General features: G+C 39.5%; 1 protein-coding gene across 1 annotated transcript in view; it reads right to left on the bottom strand.

Annotated features, from left to right (window-relative positions):
* The window catches only part of adgrb2 (adhesion G protein-coupled receptor B2), a 257,223-nt gene that overhangs the window by 106,831 nt on the left and 127,165 nt on the right, over positions 1 to 23,227 (bottom strand). The window contains exons 3-4 of the mRNA XM_030740517.1: positions 17,097 to 17,177; positions 14,991 to 15,179 (exon numbers count right to left, since the gene is read on the bottom strand). Of these exons, the coding sequence (XP_030596377.1) occupies positions 14,991 to 15,179; positions 17,097 to 17,177 (270 nt within the window). The remainder of the gene's footprint in view (positions 1 to 14,990; positions 15,180 to 17,096; positions 17,178 to 23,227) is intronic.

Here is a 23,227-nt window from a genome sequence, read left to right as displayed (position 1 = left end):
GAAGATAAAGAGAGACGGGAGCATGCACGAGGGTGAAGGGATGAAGATTTTGAAAGAGAAATCAGGAAAAAAAAAAAAGTCATGAAGAAAAGGACAATGAATGTAAGCGAAAAGGAGGGTACAGAGGAAGGAAAGGGACAAGGCAGAGAAAGTGAGTAAGCTAAACAGAATATACAATGAGTTAGGATGAATAACAAATAAATTACAGAGGCTATTTGGGCTTCCATAAATAGCAACAAACAAACACAGTGCACTTCCTGTTTTTTATGGACACTGTAAATATTTCAGTCTGTTACAAAATAGCTGATTGCAATTTCTTCCACACTTTGCTTTAAAAGAGTTCACGCAAAAGACATCCAGTTTGACTTTCACCCACAGTATCATTAAAAAGGCACTGAATTTCAACCCTTGGCTGGTGTTTATGTAGAAACAGACAGGAATAATAATAATTCAAATACAACAAAGTACCGCCTGTCAGACAACGCCCGAACAGCTTAACCGAAGCCTGACGACATGCATCGATGTGTTCCAAGCCCCCGCTGTCCACTTTAATGGGTGCTAGAAAAGGACGCGTTGCTCGGAGTAACCGAGTTGTCAGATGAAATATCCAAAATACAATAAAATAATATTAACAAAAACCAAAACTGTGGCGTGGTATCATCTTCAAAGTGAGATATAGATTCGACTTTGAGGATCTGTGTCACAGAAAACACTGTTTTTGATTAGAAATCTTTGTAATAAAGAAAAAAGAACTGACAGAGGTCCCAATTACTAGCCTGCAGCCATCTTCCTTATGTTTCAGAATGCAGAGACACTTGTCATTGCGTTACCATTTCAGAAACTTCAATCACAAAGGCATCCGACAAAACCTTCTTTTGACTATATGACAGTTTTTAGCTGTTTAAAAAAAGATTGTCTGGCTGTATTATTACTGAAGTTAAATATCCTAAACAGATAATATCTGGCCATTTGTTTTACCTGTAGCAGCAGCATGAAAGGGCCAACTTAACTAGGTTTTTATTGTTACGCTGTCACATTAATTCTGTTTGGTTTATGCAGCATTTAATTGCACAGAGTAGTCAATTGTTATTTTCTAAACAAATGCTTTGCCACTTCTTTCACACAAGCACACACTCCTAGAAATAATAATTGAAATGGAGTAATAAATCAATGCCTCCTTTTGTTGGCAACAGTGTCAGTTATGTAAAAACAATAATGCGTTGCCTCCAGCTGGAATTATTGAAGGACCTGAGCTGTGCTTTTGCACAAATTTGAATTCTTAATGATGTGTAATGATTTAACTCCTGCCTGCTAAAAATTGTCACATTAATTTGTTTTTGAGACAATTTTGGACACTAAAACAAACTGTTAAGGCTAAACTGACATTATCACCTAAGAAATTAGATAAGGCGTATATGCTATCAAACAATGCAGTATGTACACATCCAGCAGGCTGACAGCCACATTAGCATTCATAAGGAGATGGGTTTCTGGCCACACAACAAAAGCAAATCTAATATTTTCTTTAGCTCTGTTTTGCTCCCTCAGCGTTAGTAAAACAATACACAGTCCTGAGCAAAAGTTTATTTGGTAAGCCACTTAACACTGGCCGATGAATGATTTAAATATAAAAAAGGCACCTAACTCAAGGGATGAACCAGTGTTGTGTCTAACAGACAACTCAGCAAAGAACCAATTTGAAATTGTATCTTTAGGCATTTTGTTACCAGCAGCCTGTCACAAAAACATTGAATCTACACAAAATGTGATTGGTAACACAGTTTGACAGGCAAAAAATACCATTGTTCCACCAACAAGGTGATTCCCAAAGAGCTAATAGCTGAAAACTTGGCATATCTCGGCATGGTGTGAAGTGTTTCTTTTCTTTTTTTTTTTTTTTTTAAATTAAGAAAACTAGACAAGTGGAGGAAAAAGTGACAGGCCTAAAACTTATCTACAGCAGATGAGCAGTATATGAAAGTTATGTCAAGAAGCCATTCTTAAGGAAGGGAAACAGGGAGAAAAAGGATGAGGTATGCTAAATTACACAGGAACTAGACTGAAAATCTGTGGCAACAGGTCTTACAGAGGAATGAATCCAAATTTGACATTTTTATTTAAATCATCGTCAATATGTACCAAGGAGGTCAGCAGAGAGGTACAACACTGAGTGTCTACAGCCACCTGTAAAACACGGTGGAGGCTCTGTCTTTGTTTGGGGCTTCATTTCAACCAGTGGTGTTTGGGATCTCATCAAAATTGATGGAATTATGAAAACAGAAAAGTATGTTCAGAATTTAATCCACCATGCAATGCCATCTGGAAAGAACTATTCCGAAAGACAACCTGTGGGAATGACAAGAAAGCTTGCCTAAGAGAGTGGCCATACCAAAGACTCTGTATGGTTGCACATGTTTCAGTAAATCACTGCACTTGTTTCCCATTTTCCGAACAAAATATATAGAAATGAGGGGTGGCTCAGGAATTTTACATGATACTGTATAAAGTTTCTAGAATCTTTGATAGACAGAAAACTTATATTTAACTACTGCAGTGGACAAATCAATGTATCTAGATGTTGTTTATGCGCCTCTTCTGTCTCTATATTAATGCGAATCACAATTCAAAGTGAGGACTCTCTGCTTCAAATGATATATTGAGTCACACATTCTACACACAGGGGCATTAAGTAGCAGAGAAAGTGAAGTACAGTGCTGTAAATGTATTAGTCCAGTTATCCCAAGTGAGAAGGCATTGCCAGCTCTCCTTGGTAAAGTGGTCAATCACGCTGTGTGACACGTTGCACTGTGTTCCAACTGGCTTGAGCCAGCACTGTGTTGCGGAGATGACATAAAAAGAATGAAAAGTGAACGAGAAAAGCATTGTGAATGTGATGTTTTGAACATTTTCTCCTTATTAATGATTAATAGAAGTGGCAGAGGTCTAAAACAACATTAGAAAAAGAAAATGATACAAACAAAGCATTTTTAGACTATCCCTGGCTTTCTGTTTGCATTTGCACAAAGACTTTGTTACTTCTTTGCAAGGCGTGCCATCGTATATCTCAGCATCATCTTAATACACAAAGCACAATCAGCTCATCGGCACTGATACTGAAAGAGCTGGATGGCAGCTCTCTGTTAAGAGAGAGTTCTCGCCAAAGTGAGAAACTATCAATTTGCCCGTAATTAAGACACAGAAATTAATCCCAGCATATGTTTGGCTATGTACCGAACTGCTAACATTGTGAAAAAGAAAAGGAGGTGACAAGGAACTCTCTGCCTACACAAGTTTCGTTTTTAGTACTTGATGTGAGCTTAAAAATGTCTGATATGGCGAAATCAGTTACTTGTTTGACAGCTTCTGCTGATTTAAATCATATCCTGTTGATTGTCTTTATTTGGTGCAACAGCTATCATATTTAAATTTGCAGTTCTGCCCACATATGTATGCATTTGTTTGATATGTAAGCTTAGCTTAGCATGTGTCCGCATAAGTTACAACCCACTGTGAAGAGGTAAGAAATTGGTTTAATATACTGTAGCATATACACAACAGGGCATGCAACAGCATATAGCGCGAGGATTAAGTATATGGTTTGCGGTGAGATCAAATTATTGAGGGAAACACACAAGTATGCACGCACACACACACACACACACACACACACAAATCCATCAAAGCTATATTCTGTATGCATGGTTGTTTGTGCCAAAAGGCCTATGCTGGTATTCATGATTTCAAAGGACCCATTGACTTTGAACTCCCAAAAGCAGGCTGAATCTGTTGTGATAGATTCTCACACACACATACACAAAGATTTCCTTAAGGCCTCGTAGAAAGACACCCTTTCTCCCAAACCCTCTCCTTCCATCACTGTTCCCAAAACAGCTTGGCAAAACATCCTGGAGGCCATACTTTAGATTACGATGTCTCCCTGTTCCTTCTTTTTTACTTTGCAGCCTCTTTGTCTGGGAAGGGGGACAGTTTGTTTTATTTAAATATTAACCTTACAAAACCTCTGCTTTGAAACCATGAGAAAAAAAAGCAAGAAAATATCCAGAAGTATTATTTAGTAGGGTTGGTGCAGGAATGAAAAGGCTCTAGCTCCTGCATCACTCACATAAATGTAAAGGCATATGTATTCAAAGTCCAGGGAAGAGTGATACAGAGTTCTTTGCTTTAGCAGTATTAAATGAAAAGCACTTACTTTGTGATAATTGCTCGGGCTGTGAGTGATTACACACTAAGAAAACACACTCTCACTTGGACTGAAATGAATTCAGGAAGAAAAAGGTTATTATTCAGAAACCTGACAGCATTTTTGTTATAAACTGTCTTATGTTTTAATGTCTGTGTATCCATTAAGGCCTTTATTCATACAAGGAATCCATTTAAAGTCTGACACAACAAAAAGCCAGAGCAAATTTAATCGCTGAAATTAATACTCTTTTCTAATGTCAGTGCTTCCAAAGTGTTTTTTTTTCCTAAAGGGACACTTGGAATACAAAATTAAAAACACACCGACCCAATATGCATAACCAAAGCATACCTACAGCGTTATACAATTAGTAAATGCTGGAACTAAGCTTTTGATGCTCTACTTAGGCCCCAGAGCAAAACATGATGGTCAGCATGCTAACATGCAAACAAAGACAATCTTAGCATGCTATACCTCAACAGGACTTATACATTGAATATGATCTTAGACTTCAGTCACACAAGACCAGTCAGTGACCCAGTGGCATCACCCCCTGGTAAAGTCCAGTTACTAGGGAAAAATCCCCAGCCAATTGGCAAGTGGTTTGAATCAAAGTAGTTACCAGTACGAACACATTGCTTCCACAGTGCTAACGCGGTTGAACAGATGATGATGATGTGACGGAAATGCAGAATCTGGTCTGATTTTAAAGTTACAGTGTGTAAAATTTCCACCGCTAGACTGCAGATTGCAGTCAACTGATTTGAGTTTTCTCCTCCCAATTTAAGTGTATAATCCTAGCTACGGTGGCTGCTATAGGACAAACATGTTTTAGTGAGCCAAGACAGATCAAAAACATAAAATTTAGACTGTACCTCATAATGGTCATGGCCTGTTTCTACTACTGTTTGGATCAGAGATGGATCCAACTCGCAGTTTTTCCCACTATCTGTGGAGGGCTGTTGGTCCACTGTTTACCTTAGCTGTAAGAGGTGTCCCCCTTAATTTACCCTGGAAGAGGCTGTAAAACTTTGTGAAAGGAGTCCAAACGAAGTCGATGAGTCAGACAGCTCACTACTGACCGATGACAGCAATACTGAGGTGAGATGTTGAGGATACTGATGTTTCTGTCAGAAACACTATTGTTTTTGTCGCTCTTAGCTACTGTTATCCTCTGTTAGCCGGCTTTTCTGTCAGTAAGCATTGCTGTTTTTGTTCTATTATTCTATTATTAGCTGGCAGCAGTGAAACTGTCATCGAAGGGGATGCAACTTTGTTGGACTCCGATGATTAGTGAATAAACTCTCATATGATGTGAGAATGTAATTAAACTGTTTATCAGAAGGAAATCAGAGTTTTAGGACAATAGAGCCTAACATTAGCTGGCATAATGTTAGCTTATAACCAGGTGTTGTTGTTTAGCCATCTCTTATCAGCTGTCCAGAGATGGATGGGTCGCATGTCTAATCTGCTGACAGTAAGTAATTCGACAATATCGGGAGGAGGTAAATATGTTTATGCACATTTCCATGTGCTAGAGCCCCAACTTTAGTTCAGGAGAATGGGCTTGAGTCTTGGAGGAAGAGGATGATATTTTATTAAGATCATGTTGTCTCTTTCCTTCATGTTTTCTCTTCTTTGGTGAAGGGGACACCTTCTCCAACAATAAAACATTGACCGCCTTCATATCTTTAGGCACCATATGTGCAAGCTAACACCTAAAACTTCTCTTCCGACTTTGGTGTACTACTTATATGGCTGGTCTCTAGCCACATATGTAAAAGGCAATTAGTCAGATGGGAGATGTCTTTCCCAGCCACTGTATTCAAATATGGTGGGGGAACATGGTGACTTCCACAAACTGGTGCCGGCTCCTATGTATTTTTAATAGATTATTTATAACACATTTATGAGAATGCATTAGTTTGTTGGACAAAATAATTACACACTAATCTATTTATGAGTACAATATCCTTTTTTTCTATAAAATAATCTCAGAAACCTCAAAATTACTGACTGTACCTTTATGGGAGGAGAGACATATGATCAATAGAAGAGCAATGATGGAAGAACATGAAATACATATAGGAAATGGATGTAAATTTAAGATCTATGACAGAAGCAGAAGAAAATGTCGTGCTTGAGACAGTGAGAGAGAGAGCGTCTTAGTGTATCATGTTAATGGGGATGGTACTAACCAGGACACACTGCTATGTTGCAGAGTTTGGTCTGAACCTCAGGCCGTCCACAAGCTACAGCCCCGCTTCCGTCCATACACTTCCTGGTTCGCGTCCTGGAGCCCCGCCCACAGGTCACAGAGCACAGACTCCATGACGACCACTCCTCCCACAGCCCCATGCACTGCGAACACCCACAAACATGACGCACAAACACACACGACATGGAATGAGGGTTGAGAGAGGAAAGGAGGGAGAGGGAGCGGAGCATCCCATTGCAGGCAGGGGGGGTTTTGAGAATGAGAAAAACGAGAGATTAAATGATGAGCACATTCCTTTAAAAAAAAAAAAAGAAAAGAAAAAAAAAGAGGTGACCTTCTGACCTCCAGAAAACCACCCAATTACAAAGGAAAAGACAGACTGATTATGAAACTGAACTCACATATTACTACATGAACAAATGGAGGTTAGGAATGGACACTGGTATTTGAAGTCATGCGGCTCGAATCAAGACAAAAGAAATGAATGTTGTAAGCTTTCTTCTACTAAGTGTATGGTCACCCAAGCATTAACAGGCTTTTTTTTTTTTCCCATTCTTCCTGCCTCATTTTTTTTCTCTTTATTGCATACCATCACCCATTTTAGCAAAAGAGATCAAAATAAATAAAGACGAAATAAAGAAACTGTGGAATAGTACAAAAAAGCACTTGTTGAAACTAGAACACTTTGCCATGTCAGAGAAAAGACACACACTGTAACTGCTACGCACACACACACACACACCCACACACACACAAATAATTACAAAACCATTTGGAGATGTCTAACCTAAGACGAAAGGGAATAATGATGGAGAGATGGTTATTACAGAAAAAAAAAAAAGAATGCACAAAAAGTGATGAATCCAAAGAAGGAAAAGATGAATGGCAGGCCAATTAAAGAGAGGGACTAATAACAGGTGAACATGTGGGGGGGGGGGGTGGGGGGGGGGCATGCTAAGAGAAACTGAAAGAACACACACACAAAAAAGATAGGGACTCACAAAGTTTGGATGAATACAGAGTAGAAAATGAGTCCAAGAAAATGAGGTGGTTATTTTGAAATGTTCAGCGAGAGAAGATTAAACTGTGTTGAAAGAGGTGGAAGAAAGAAAGAGGAGCCGAGCTGGAGAGATATGCTGGAGAGAGAGATAGAAAGCAAGAGATGGGGAAGGACAGAGAAGGGAGGAAGAAAAAAGTTAGAGACAGCAGGATGAAGATTGCTGGTCCTGTGTTGAGCAAAGCTAAATAAATCATGCCGATAAATAATTAAGCCTCGTCTGTGAAGGATGGCTTAGGGAGGAGTAGAAGGCTGAGATAGAGAGAGAGAAGCTGGTGGTATTAAAAGTATGAGCGATATGGAAAGCTGTTAATAGTTCTCAATTTTAGAAAACCCCCCCCCAAAAACATGGTGTAACTATGCCTTTGAGCTGCCCTATAAAATAACATATACGATACGTGTGTATTAAAGAGCATTGGTAAGCATTTGTGTTTCTCTTACTACAAATTTAATGACATGTTTTTTTAAGTAAGCTCGTTAGTGATCCTTGTTGAAAAGTTGCATGACTGGGCTCTGGTAAATATTACTTCTCTTGGATGTTTGAGCTTCAGTGTAATGAATGATGTATGCGCAGAGCTGACACTGAAAGGCTGTTTTCCAATTTATCTTTTGCAAGTTATGCTCACCAAAAGTCAAGAGTTAAAAGGAGTACCCATGAGCAGAATTTGTGACATTAGAAGTAGTTACAAGCACTACAAGCCAACCGTGGTCCAAGAGGCAACTTACACCAAGTTTAATTGTAGAAACTTGATACCTGAATTGCGCACAAAGTCACCATGGTCTTTTAGTGATTAATGAAACGCTTATCTAAAGGTAAAACTTATACAGGATTTTTTTTTTTTTAATTTAATGAGGGAAGAGGTATGAGATGATATAAAAATTTTAAAAAGCACAAGTGGTTATTCAAACTTAGTAATTCTATACTGTACATCTTTAAACACACTTGACAATGATCGTTGCATTTATTCAAAATAATTTATTAAGTCTCCAGGCTTCTTGAACGGGATCTCAAAGCTCTTCTTTGGATGTTGGCTGCCTTTTATTCAGTTCTCTGTCAGATGATCCCACACTGCTTTAATGATGTTGAGTTCTGAGCTCTGGGGAGGTCAATCCATGCCCGATAGTGTTCCGCTGTGTGTTTTTTCCATACAGGTGTGCTTTTACTCCATTGGCAGTGTGTTGGGGTCACTGTCATGCTGCAAAATGAAGCCACTGACAATCAGGCACTTTACAGATGGTACTTCATGGTGGATCAAAATCAGATGGTATTTTTCTATGTTCATAATTCCACCAGTTTTTTGACAAGATCCCCCAACACCACTGGCTGAAAACCATGACAGAGCCTCCACTATGTTTGACAGATGACTGGAGACACAGATGATGACAATGATTGATAAAATGAATAATAACAAAAATGTCAATTTGGATTCAGGGCAGGTGGTTAGCACTCTTGCCTCACAGCAAGAAGGCCTGGTTTGAATTCCCCTTGGCCGGGCTTTTCTGTGTGGAGTTTGCATGCTCTACCCGTGTCTCTGTGGGTTTTCTCCATGTGCTCCAGTTTCCTCTCACCAATCCAAAAAAAAAAAAATAAAAGTAAAAAAATTCTTGGGTACAAGGACTGGGATGGAAATGAGTGAAAAGCAGCCAATGTCCAAAGAAAAACTCTGCAGCAATTTTCTTTTTTTTTTTTTCGTCCTGCTGCTTCTCCTTTTGCCCATAACTTGTCCAGTTTCTTCCAAATTTTAAGGATATGCTGCCCACCATGCTGACATAAGCCAATCATTTGGCAATAGCTCTTTGAGAATCAACTTGGTGCAAAAAATATTTGTCTATCAAACTGTGGTGTCTCTGGCATTCTTCATAAATAAAGAAATGTGAACAAACTGTATGTTTTTGGAACAGGTTGCTAGTAACAAAGTCCCTAAAGGTACAATTTAAACTTGTAAATCGTAATAAGTTGTCTGTTATGTGCAGATGCAACACTGGTTCATCCCTTGAATTAGGTGGCTTTTAACGCGATTCATAGGGCAGTGTTAAGTGGCATAACAAAAAATGTTTCTGTGAAAATGGTCAGGTACAAGGAAGCAGACAAAGAAATTAAAGGAAAACACTGAAAGACCTTGAAAAAGAACTATTGCTCAAGTGCACTTTAAAAACATAAGAAAGCCTGGCTCCTTGGAAGCAAAATATAAAGAAATGAGTGGGTTTTGCCCAGTACTGCAATAACTGGATGTATTGCACTGAATATGACTGGGATTTCTGAGCCAATCCCAATATTATTCTATTTCTTTGAAACTTGTCATTTTAGAGTTGAAAGTGAATTTTGAGATTACTTTGAAATTGCAACTTCTAGTCACTGATTTGAAGGGCAGAGTGTGGCAATTGAGCTATTTCTGCATCAATAATCAAACAGCCCTTACTTTCAAAACATTTAATAGAATACAATCTGTTGATAAGAATGAAATCTAACTGGCATTCAACATTTTTTGGCACTTATCTCATTCTTAACCTTCTCAGAAGACAACAGCAACAGACTGCAGAACTTAATTCAATGCTCTGTGCTGTTACTGATCACCTTCATTACTACCACAACATGGGACTGCTTGTTAAATATTATTTATTCATTAGAACTGAATCACCAGCTCACAAATTCTGTGCAAAGCCAATCAACTGGCCCCTAAACACGACCTTGAATCAACTTTGGGACAAAGATACAATAAAAGAAGAAATGAGGAGACAAAACCATGACAAAATATCTTCACATGCAAAATGAAAGTATTAAACATCTTACCAGTTAAATATTGAGATATTTTGAATCATAAGCAAGGCAGCACAGGGCAAATTACTGAAATACAGCATGACTTTTATTTTAATTGAGGACTTTAAAAGGAAGTTTCTCACTATCTGTTTGCAGTCACAGAGGGAGGTGCAAAAAAAAATGTATTTGCAGCAGCAAGTAGAGATAAAAGGTATGAAATAATAAACTGATCTGAGATCAAACAACAGCGTGTCATGTCTGTGCCTCATAACATCTGGCTAAAAATTCAAGTTCATGAACTCCAAAAAAAAAAATTACAGAAAATAAAGCACCAGACTCGTTCACACTGCTCCACATTTCTGATGCAAATGTGAGCAATCTTACACATGCATGCGCATGCACAAGTATACATTCACAGCAGCAAACATAATGCGCTCATATATAATAGGGATGCATGTTTCTAAACATGCCTTTAAAAACTATGCAGTGATGAATTTTTAAATTTTCCACTTCTACCTTTGCAGTGCATAGGCTATAATTGGACATATACATCATATTGGCCATATGGATTACCACAATTAGCAGCAATTTCATCTACTGTTACAGGGCAACATAGATACATTATTTAAATATGTGTATGAGTGTGCGCATGTGTGAAGTCTGTGTACTGTAAGTCTGATATAAGATCACGACTACATTTGAGGAGCCCCGTGAGTCTCTTGCTTGAATGATTACTAGAAGCGCATTTGACAACCGCCTGACCCAGAACATACTTTATTCACAAAGTAACCATTGTCCCACTACGCGTTTTACATGTCAGGAATCTATGGTAAATGAGCAATAGCTAAACAAAACATGAGTAGGGAGCACTATATCCTTTGCATGCTTTGGGGCATGAGAGCTTTTATACTTCATCGCATATTCCCCCCACCCCACCCCAAAAAAAAAAAAAAAAAAAAAGTTAATTTGCCACACCAATTACTGACTAGTTTGCTTTGTCATGAGCAAGACCATTACTTAAAATTGATTATCGTATCACCTTAATTTAGGAGTTTTACCCATGAAAAATGAAGCCAAAAAAAAAAGTCTATTTTCACTCCATTTGCTTTCTGTCCAAGCTACTTTTCTTTGATGTTCCCTAACTTGTGCAGTCACACACACACACAAACACACACAGCCTTGCGGTTCCACATAGATATGTACCCTGAGACATGCCCAGGCATATTGATACAACACCCACACCCAAGTCCTAACTTGTGCACAAATACACATTTATGGTGAAAGAAAAAGAAAGAAAGAAAGAAAGAAAGAAAGAAAGAAAGAAAGAAAGAAAGAAAGAAAGAAAGAAAGAAAGAAAGAAAGAAAGAAAAAAGAAGAAAAGAAATTACGTATGCAGGCTGCACATTCTCCATTTCAAGATACTCTGGGAGAAGCCAAGTGTGTGTTTTCACTTATGCCTGTGCATTTTGTATATCTGCAGTCACAAGTAAATGTATATGGAACAGAATAGAGGATTTTATTTCAAAATATTTCTCTTGCAGTTCTTATAATTATTACTTTGGCACAACTGGCTATTGTTTTTTGAGCAGTGGGTTTGGAGGGAAGAACTCATGCTGGAATGCACTTTTTTTTTTTTTCTTTTTTTTTTAAAGGAAACCAACTAAAAAAGTAAACTAACTTGTTTAAAAGAAAAGTATTACTACAGCCTTGATTTCTGTGCTACTTTGTGTGCCTGCCATAATCCATAAACTCAGCTTAAATCCAGAAGTAAATAGATTAACAAATCAAACAAAAATGTAGATTTTACCCCCCAAAAGAAGGAAAAAAATGTAAAAAAGTAGTATGTTTAAATCAATCACACAAAGTTTTTAAAGACTTTTATGTCTCTTTGCTACCACCCCACACTCCCCATCTATTTTAAATTGGTATGATCACATTCAGGCAATCCCTGGAGTGCCCCTAAACCCCTCCAGAACCACGTCAGAAACCATCAGAGGAGCGGGGGAAAATGAAATAATAAACGGAACATAACACAGCAACCAATATCCCATCAAAGGAGCTGCTGAGGATATTAATATCGACGCTGAATGGAAATGAGGCACTTAGACATACAAATCGAGCTGGCGCATTTGCATAAAAACAAGATTAGCATATGCACTGACAGGGAAGAAAATGTTCCTCTGGCTTTTTTCTTTTGGAACTGGTGGAACTAGCGGGGGTCTGAGATGCATCACTAAACACTGACTCCTTACTCACATGTGATATATTTTGTGCTCTATACTTTGCAGAAAACTCACTGATAAAACCCTCACTAACGTGCGCACAAAAAGCAAAAAAAAACTGCATTCGAAATAAGGAAAGATACTTAAGGCCCAAACACACTGTATCTTGGCTTTTTTTCCACTTTGGGTAAAAAACGCTAGAATCAGGACACTGTTAGCTAAAGCTAGATTAATTGAGCTAGCATGACTGTGTTGTTAAAAGGGATGCTAATTTTAGGCTTGCAAGAAACTAAAGTGTACTTACCAGAAAACCTGAACAGCAATGTGTCCCCTACAGTTACTGTATGTGGGTGGCCAGTAGCATTTTAGTTTTTAACTAAATTTCATTTTTTAAAAACTGTTTCAAATATATATTTTTATTATCTAATTCTGTAACACGTTCCAAGACCCTTAGTAAAACTTAGTGCTACAATGTAAGAGCGTTTCTAACTAAGTTAATTTAGTTACCTTAGTTCTAACTTCTGACCAGAGCAACACACTAGTAACACAACAGTCAGGTTTAATATGTCACCCAACCCATTATAATATCAATAAATCTGTAATTTTAATTACATTAGGTAGCAAAAGGAGAACTTGTAACTGAGAAGCAATCTCAACACAAAAAGAGTGTGTGTATGCGTGTGTTAATCAGACTGAGAATGCCTTTTATTGTGATTATTATAAAGTACAGTGAAACTGAAGTAATCAAAGTTATGATTGTTTTATATATTTCAAATTGTTCTGTAGCATTGACCCTGGGAATGACGGCTTAAGTGTCTACGTAAAACCGAATGCTGAACCTAGAGAACTATAAGAGAAACTATAAAACAAGCAGTCCCCTAGCTTACAAGACGTAGAAAACTTTGATAGGAAAGTGCAAAATTCCCACAACAAACAGTTTTCCTTCTTATTGCAAGAGGCTAAAAGTCTGTGGTAGGCTATTTGCTAGGTTTAGAGTTTGTTGACCATTGTGCCACAGGTTTAACCATAACTTCAAATGTCAGCACACACTCCCAGACTCTAAAAAAAAGAGAATGGCTATAGCTCAGGCTAAAAAACCACTGGAGTTAGGAGGTGAGCCGGGTGACAGCAACAGAATACAAACACTGGAGAAAGGATGTTCAGCACAGTCATGGAGGGTGTGCTGACTGCACGTCTATCAGGAAGAAGTGAATTTTCAGTGAGCATTAGCAGTGGATTAGAAGAGGAGCTGTCACAGGAGAGCCAGTGTCAAACAGGGTTTCACCTCTATTGCAATCAGGCAAATCAAACCAGCACAACACAGGCAGAAATCCATAATTTCATCCAGTGAAGATATAGCTCAGCAATCAATTGCAAAATAGAATTGGCATTGTTCAGCAGCAGCTGTGCACACTTGTTCTTTGAGTGACTTCATTCAGCTTGATTGAGTTGTTTTGTGTTGCTAAAAAAAAAAAAAAAAAGGAAAAAAAGTGTGGTCTTCATTTTGCTGCTGCACTTTTGTTTGAAAGCAGTATAGGGTTGACTGCACCTACCCACTCCGGTAGCATGCATATGAAAATGTAATTTCTGGAGGTGTCATTGCAAATTATGAGACCAATTTCACTGAACGAAGAAAAACAAACAAACAAAACGTACTTGCTGTGCTTCGACTTTTTGACTATTTCCCAGTGCTTGTCCCCTGGATTGTGAGCACAGATTACTTTGCATGGAATAAGTTCATCTTTGACCAGGCTTCGCTTTCTCTCCAATTGAAAATATCTTCAAAAGTTAGTCTGCTTATTGTGCTCTGATAGATGAACTTCTCATCTGTACTAACTGTGGGGACTTGTGCAAACAGTGATACGTATAGACAAGAAAAGGAAAATGTGAAAATGACAAGTGAAAGACCAGAGCAGAGCTAAAGATAGAGAGCCCAGGAAGTATTAACTTCAGATGTGGCAGGTCTAATAGATTGGCTGACATCAAGCTCAAGGCTGTCAGTCTCTCTATTTCACACACACACACACACACACACACACACACACACACACACACACATACACACACACACTCCATTTTCTCCTTCTCTCTCTCTGGATTTCTCCCTCTCCCAGCTTGCCAGCATTGTGAACTGAAATAAGACAATGGCGTCTCCTTCTAAAAGTTTTTTGTTGTTTTTATAGCTAAACCGCAGTTAGATATCTCGTGAGTTAAAGTGACTTTTTTTTTTTTTTTTTGTTCTTTTGAGTTTCACATTTTCAAAACAAAATTCGTACCAAACAAAGGCAGTGGGTGTATGCAGTGCGTGGAGGCAGCACTGTAGAGAGGGACACCGTTTGTTTTTTTTTCCTCCAAGTCATGGCACGATGTGCGTGCCTTCCTTACCTACTGTGTAAAGCTAAGCATCAAACAAATGGCACTCAGATAAAAAATTAACTCTCAGCATTCTTGCTGTGAGGGAAAAAAATAAACAGTTAGTAGAAATGAATCAGGCATCAGTCAAAGGCAGCCAGTGGTCAGACTGGTTAACACACCTGAGCCTGTGATTCCAGGTTCACCTGGGCAGGAAGCGGTGTTGTTACACATGCGTGTTTCCCGCAGGGCACCGCTGCACAGTGTCCCATAGGGAGAAGAAACACATGATCGTGTCCTCACTTGCCAGCCCTGGCCACATGTCAGAGAACAAACACTCCACTGTGACCACTCCTCTGCTGCAGGGTCACCTATAGAGCAAGATTGAGATGGAAAGAAAGAGGATAGTTACATATGCAGTATTTTCAATGATCCTGACTGTCAGGGGCATGGCTAAGGTGGACCCTGCACCTCTGAAATTTGATGAAAGTGAGAAATTGTTCTTTTTTTTTTTTATCACTGTCAAATAACACAGTTATAACAAGACTGCATTTTGATTGCTCCATTACCTCACAGCCACAGCCACATCTCCAAATGCATGTTCATGGAGGCAGCGGGTCTGTCCACAATTCAAATTTTCAACCAATTTCCAAGTGGTTTGGTGTGGTACTGGTTCTTGGTAACCCAACACTTAAAGAAATTCTGCAAACACCCCCCCCCCCCCCCCCCCCCCCCCCCCAAAGCTTTCTAGGAGTCTAATAATTCTGGTGTTTCTTCCAGTCAGACAGAAAGCGAAAGAGTGTGAACATGATCTCAGCTCTGTGGCTCAAAGTTTATACCACTATGTAAGTGGCTCATAATGATGAGATCCAAAAAGATGTCCATAAAGGGTAATTACAATAAATGTCTCTAGTCCTAAATGTTCCAACAAATGGAGCAGACAGGAACTATTACTGAAGATGTGTGACAATTTTCAGGTACATTTTCTCTTCCAATTTTCACTGAACCGCCAGCATTAAAAGATGTTTGCTTTATTGATTGCTGTTAGCAGCTCTCAGTTCCCCCTTGCTGTTTCATTTACAGAAATAAAATAAAAATCTGCTTTCGGAATGCAGTGACACCATTGCAATATCACAACATTTAGAAAAAAAAAAAGACAAACAAAATTGTAATCCATACAATTATTGAGAGAAAAAGCCTCAGACTGTCTGCTTTGCAGTTACAATAACCAGACGCTACGCAGCTTTGTTCATCATTGATTTACACTAAGTGTGCTATTGTAAATAAAGCTTGACGGGATATTAATGAGGATGATGAATGTGCTCCAGGATTTTTTTTTTTTTTTTAAGGTGATATTCAATTTATTAATGGCATTATGGTAACAAATATGATCTCACCACTAAAGGCCTGTAAGCCTCAAAGCAAGTGTGACTTATTTGAGTCTGTGTTCTAAGCACCCATATGAGATTAGGTGTTTAGACTGGATGGAGTCTAATTTGGAGTTCTCCAGGCAGCTGTGGAAAGAGTCCCATTGTTCCACTGAGCTACGCCCTTGAAAGCGAAACGAGGAGCCAAGTCCTTCCACTTGTCTCTTTGTAAATTGTTTATGAGCGCCGTGTCCTTTGATGGAGGCGTCATCACGTGGCAAGAAGGAAATCAAATTAATTGCATGTCCGTTAATCGCATTACATCTTCATTAACATGCTGTGAGTCAGGGCTTAAGCTCATCACATATGCCTAGAGGACTAGAAAAATGGGGGAGAAGCAAGGAAGGGGGGTAGAGGGGCCAGGAGGAGGACAAGATAGATCCAGGGTTTCCCTCCTATTAGGGGACTTCCTCTTCTACGCTGTAGATATGAATATGGAAATGCATGTGTGTATGCATATGTACAAGGGCTCAAATTAGGATATGACCTATTCTGGTCTGGGTGAAATAGGCAACATGGAACATCATGTATGTTTAAGGCCGATTCTTCTACATATATACATGTGACATTCTTATGTTTAATGCATCCCACTTTGAATAATTCAGCCATTCTTTTTCCAGTCTTTTCCATTTTTTAAAGTTTCACACACTGACTCAAAATTTCACACTTTCACAAAGTCACACAAGTAAATGATCAAAGATGGCAGCTGCCCTAGGTTTCTTCAGGGAAAAAAAAAGGTACATCTTACATAATTACTTATAAGGAACCCACTATTTTCAGCGACACATGCAGCCTGTAAAGGTCAGGTTGTCTTCTCTCTGTTCCAGGCTCTGGACACTATTGCACTTTCATAATACTCACCTGTTTGTGCCTGAAACACACCTGGCTGGTCAGCTGATCGTGGTCTTTGGGTCTTCACCTTCAGGTCGTCATCATATGGGTCTGAAACAAACAACAGATGGTTGTTTTTTGGGGGGGTGTGTTGAAATTTCTTGATTTTTTTTTTTCTTTAATCTTGCTTAACTTCCTTTTGATTACATGGTACAGCTCAGTATATGAACTGCATGTGCCGCACGGGTAACTGAACCCCACACAGAAACTGAATTAAAAAGCTGTCATAAATGAGTGCTCATCACCATCCACATCCACGTTTATGTTCAGAAAAGTAAAAAAAAAAAAAAAGAAGGAGGAGAAGAAAAATAAAAAGGAAAGCTTTAGTACATCCAAAGCACGACTCTGGCAAAATAAAAGTACAAACGCCTACATTTCATTGGCTTCTTCCTTGTAGCAGGAATTTAAAGAACATGATACATTTTAGCACACGTGCGGTAAGAGATAAATCTAGTGCATAATCTCAGAAAATCAGGAGGAAGCAAATTCTGACTGGCTCATTAGAGGGGAACATTAAGAGGGAAAACATGGAATTTAAAAAAAAAAACAAAAAAAACAAAAAACAGTATATCTTTTTTTGAATGCATGCCGATAATGTTCATGGTTCAGTGCAGCCAACCAAGTAAATAAAAGTTCTGGCTTGAATAAGAAATGGTACAGACAGACACAGACACGCACACACATAAAATGCACTGAAAAGCCCTGATCTGAGAAATATGTGAACATCTCACATAAGTGGCGAGGATATCCAGAGATGGTATTAAGTCAGGAGCCAGCACGGTGGTCATCTGTCACTCTGTGATGGCCCTGTGACAGACTGGCAACCTGTCCAGGGTGTGCCCTGCCTTTTGCCCTATGACAGCTGGGATAGGCTCCAGGAACCCTGAATTGGATAAGGCATGTGCGCAGACTGTTCCGTCTGGTGCAAATGGATTTGTAGGCTTAGTTTCACCAACGCAAGTCTTAATCAACTCCCACGGCAGGGGAAACAATCTTTGATTTAACAGATCTTTTTTCACTTGGATACTTCTTGCCAATGGGATCTTTTGCTGCAGCTGCATTTATGAAAAGGAGCTGACACATACAGCGTATCTAAGGTGCATTATCCCCGTGGAATGCGATTGTGTTTGCGTATTAGATTACAGAGTGCAAAAGTGATTGACACTGAAATTTCCTCGCATTAGCCTCCATCAAGCAGTTGACCCAAGGAAGAACAGAGACATAGCATGTCCTCCCTATCCTCCCAGCACACGCACACACACACACACAAACACACACACAGACACACTGTATGAATGCCTGGGAAGTGTGTTGAGGCTCTGCCATGATTGCTCAAACGCCCATTGCTACCAGCCCTCTAATTTGGCCTTTTAGAGAATCAACTCTTTGGCAGGAAAAAGAAAAGAAAAGAAAAAAAGTTTTTTTTTTTGGTTTTTTTTGCAGTTTTTTTTTCCCTAGCTCTCTCTTATTCTCTCCCCCTATTTGCTTGTTAGGTTAGTCATTTCACTTTGCTTTTAAAGAACCCAAAATGAGCAAACTGTGCACCGGGAAAAGTATTTATAAAGCCAATTAAGAGATTTCATTTTCACCTAATTGAATCATTCCTTAAAAGAAGGCTACATTAGTGTTGCATCAGATGAGAATGGTGATGCACATGCCAACAGCCCAGGGACTTGAACAAGTTTTCATTACACAATTTTTCTCAGGTCAGTTCACAGTACAAACGCCCCCTTACTTAGCTGCGGGTTTTGCAGTTGAATTTTACACCAACAACATTAGACCTTGAGCGAGCATATTGAGCTCCCAGAAATTTATGGCTTGCTTTTCCACATTCCTGGGCTTTATTGACTATACTCATCATCGCCGCTACAGTAGCATTAGTCATCCTGCTAAACAAGCAACATTCATTGGCTGAAATATAGCGTAAAATGGTAGGTTTTTAACTGCTCTGTTAGTTTTACTTTCAAGCTCAAGCTTGACTCACTGTTAAATCCCACTAAAGTGCAGCCCTGAAGACAGAAGATTTAGCAACATTTTAAGAACACGTCACGCTACCTGGCAAACAAACTTTTTGGTAGGAAAGTCGTAATAGCTTCCATGTTATTTGGATAAGTTAAACAAAGTGCATTAAGAATGAATGTTTTTTAAGGCCACCCATTTCCATGCATTCTCATCCCACTCATTCATCAGTGTGACTTTCAGGTGTAAGAGCAAATATGTGTGTAACGTCTCTAGTTCTGTTCTCGATGTCAGTGAAGCAGCATATGAGAATAAAGTCTCAAATGCATTGGAAAGGCCAGTGGAGGTGTGATGACTGAGAACACTCTTTATCCCTTCCAGGAACTATACAGTCAAGTTTGCTTCCCTCACTGCACAGATTTGTTGTTTTAGTTTGTCCACTTGTCGGGCATGTGACAGCTGGTTCACTTACTGACTGTGGGCCAGTGAGAAACAGTAAACCATGTAAGATGCTGTGAGTGGACTGGGTGGAGACCATCTGGGACTGAAGGTATATATGGCAACACAAACTATAGTAGTTTAATGAGACATGGCAAAGTTGAAGGAGTCACCCAGTTGGTGAGCCAGTGAGTGGATAAGAGAGTTGGGGTGTGTTTTCAGAGGCGGCCTTGAAGTATTGCTGTGTTTCCGAGCACTGGACGCATGATGGACAAGCCATTAGAAAGTGATGATAGATGGTTGACAGTTGCTGTCCCTCTCCTACAGCCTCATGCAGCCTGCTACAATTGGGTGCACGCCTCTAGTGGGCTGTCTGCTTCCAGACTTCAAAACTAAATGAACAAAGCTACTCACTTACAAACTTTCTTCATCCATCCATCCATTTTCTTCCACTTCAGGGTTGTAGGGTGGGCCAGAGCCTATCCCAGCTGTCATAGAACAAGAAGCAGGGTATAACCTGCTGCAGGGCAAACACATAGAGACAGACAGCCGTTCATGCTTATGGTCAAATTCTAATCACCACTTAACCTAACCCCATGCATGTCTTTGGACTGTGATAGGAAACCTGAGTACCCAGACAGAACCAATGTAGACACAGGGAGAACAAGCAAGCTCCACATGGAAAGGCCACAGTGCTAACCACCACACCACCCTGACCTTTTTCCAAGATAATATATACATTGAAATATACATCTGAACACTTTGATGCAAGAAATAAGCCATGGTTTGGATGTATCTCTCCTTTACATTAACGACACTTTCATAGATTTACACACCTCTGATTTGCTTGAAGCAGCCTACACCTCAGCTTCATATAAATGAAGAACTGCAACACCACGCAACCAGAATGCATTGCATGTACTTCATCCCCAGCCTAGAGGTGACCTAAACATAGCATGACCTGTGACTCCCCACTCCTCCCACTCCCAAGAAAGGGCCAGTAGCACAGAACAGTTTGAGACACTGAGCAGCAGTTCATTTGCACACAAATCCACACATACACAAAAATCAACATGAGTCCTGGTGTAAGTCCAAATTGCCAAACTGTCTTTATTTCCTTTCACATGCATTCTCAATCCCAAATTGCCCTTTTTTTCCCCTCCATGTTCTTCTCTTATTGGATCGTTTTCAAATCTTCGACTCCCACACCTTTTTGCCCTTTACCTCCTTTCCTTCTGTCTTCTGCTCTGGCCTTTTTCACATTTAGTGCCATAACAAGATGAGAATCTAGATTCATGTTAAAAGGATGGATGTGAGCGACCAAAACAACAAACAAAAACTTCCAATGACCCCCCCCCCCAACAACCTTCCGTAACAAAAATTAAAAGGCAAGCAGATGACAGATCTCTAACCTGAGCTCCTATCCACAAAACACAAGAAAAAGTGTCAACAAAAAGGGCTTCTCACGCCTACTAATCTGCGATGATGTATTTACAGTGTATGACCAATATGTATTTTTTGTACTTTTTACAGAGACTATTTTCCCAGCACCTCACAGCTCAACTCTCAGACTCAATTTCAAATTCCCAATCACACTACCTACGCAAAACTCCCAGTTCATATAGAAAACTATTTGCGGGCTTACTGTTGGGTGCAGAAGAGGTGCAGACAAAAGGGTGAGGTGGATGCCAGTTGGAGATGAAGAGGCTGTAAACAAATATCACATATGATCATGGATCATAACACATGGCTGGCTAGACACAGAGAGCAAATGCAAAGCATAGAATTGATGGATCCTGTGGCGTGGTGCCATCAAATGGGGCCCTCTCTCGCTCATGACTGCTGAGCCATTAGCAGCATCTCATTCTCATGTCTTACCGGTGATATTTAGCGTACTGCTTAACACAGAAAAGAAGGGAATGAGCTGGTGAACTAATCAGAAAGATCATGAATGGAATCAGGTCAACTATGTCCAAAAAAATGCTTTTTTTTTTTTTTTTTTTTCCCGTGCTGATGACCCAAGAGGACAATTTTTCTCTTTTTTGTTATTTTTCTCACTCTCTCTACGTCAGGTCTGCAGCACACAAGAGGATTTAGATGGACACCAGTGCAGAGTCCAGTGCAATAGAAAGTAGAAATCAATATAGATAAACCCCTGAGTACTGACCTTTACAAACCGCACAATATTGTTTAATGTTCTGGACTTCACTTTAATGGACACATCATCACACACTTCATGAAATTGTCTTATTATGTCTTATCCTTACATTTCCCCTAAACAATTTCAGCTGTCTTTTCATCTCCAGAGGAATTTGTTTTCCGTGTATAGCCGGCAGTATCACTCGCAGTCATTAGTAGAGTCGATAATCCTCTGATTGGTTAGGAGCATAGGTGGAGATGTGATATTTTGCTTGTAGTGTGGTGATGCATTAATGTCATCTGTGAAGTGAAAACACTGCAATGGAGAGATCACCTGTTGTGTAGTTCTAATTAAAAATGCATAGATAAATAAATAAATCGTGGGCCAGTAGCTCCTGCAGTTATGGCTCGATTTAAAAGCATGCTGTTAGTCATTTCAGATATATTGGCAGAAGGTGATTGTGGATGGATTTTATGATTTCTGTTAGTTTGAGAACAGAGATTATATATGCGTTTATGTGTGACAAACTAAGCATGATGCATGCTTAGCAGAGGTAACAGCACAGTTAGCACTGTAGCTTTTTGGCCTTGGCTTTTGGACTGTGTGCTAATAAGCTGTCAGCAAATCCATATAAAGTACTTATGTGTGACATTTAATTTCAATAAATATCTTTCATCTTAATACCCCCACCCCCCCCAATGACATTCAACAAATTCACCATCCTGATAAACGTTAATCAAATGGAAAATGCAGGTATCTCCTTCATGTTTGGATGTGAAGCAACAAAACAGTTCCAAAGTGGTATGGTTTGCTGGTCATTTGAAGATAACCACTTGATTTGCTTGCCTAGTTGGAAACCAACTACTAAGAAAAAAAAACAACAAACTATGGCTCTTGACCATTCTCCTCTACCTCTTTGCCCAAGGCTATTATCTCATCTCAACCTCAAAGAGCTAATAAAGTAGCATGTAGAACTTGAAGTCCCATTCACATCACTCGGTGAGCACACGCCAGCATCGAGACATTCTCGTTGCATTGAGGAGAGACATAAGCAGTGACACCAAAGACCAAAACATGCCGGGACGTGGCACATACACACTCAGAGAGACACACGCACACACATCAGCACAACAGAAGCAAATATAGCTGATAAATAAACGTCACGCAGTAAAGCAGTTTCGAGCTACACAAAGCAGCAGGCAGGGGTAGGGGATTGGGCCAGAGCCAGTTAGAGCCACAGCCTCCTTTGTGAGACTGAGCTGGGATTTAAACCTGCTGGGGGGACTGTATGCATGTGTATGTCTGTGTGTGTGTAAGTGAGTGAGTGTGTGCGTGGGGAGACGTATTGTAATATGGTAAAACAGCTGTGTTAACTAAGTGAAATGCACAAAAAGCACAGAACTGTTTGCAGTTCACTATCTTTAACTCTTTTGTTGCACCGCCTGACTGAACACACACACTCCTGAGCATGTACAATCACACAACACACACAGAGCTATTTCTCAGCCGTATATCAAATCTGAGCTTATAGCTCTCTGGTGCTGTCCATTTACTCCAGGGTCCA

This window comes from Archocentrus centrarchus, chromosome 11 (assembly GCF_007364275.1).
Source record: "Archocentrus centrarchus isolate MPI-CPG fArcCen1 chromosome 11, fArcCen1, whole genome shotgun sequence".
Lineage (NCBI taxonomy): Eukaryota > Metazoa > Chordata > Actinopteri > Cichliformes > Cichlidae > Archocentrus > Archocentrus centrarchus.
This window is presented reverse-complemented; position numbering and strand designations above follow the sequence as displayed.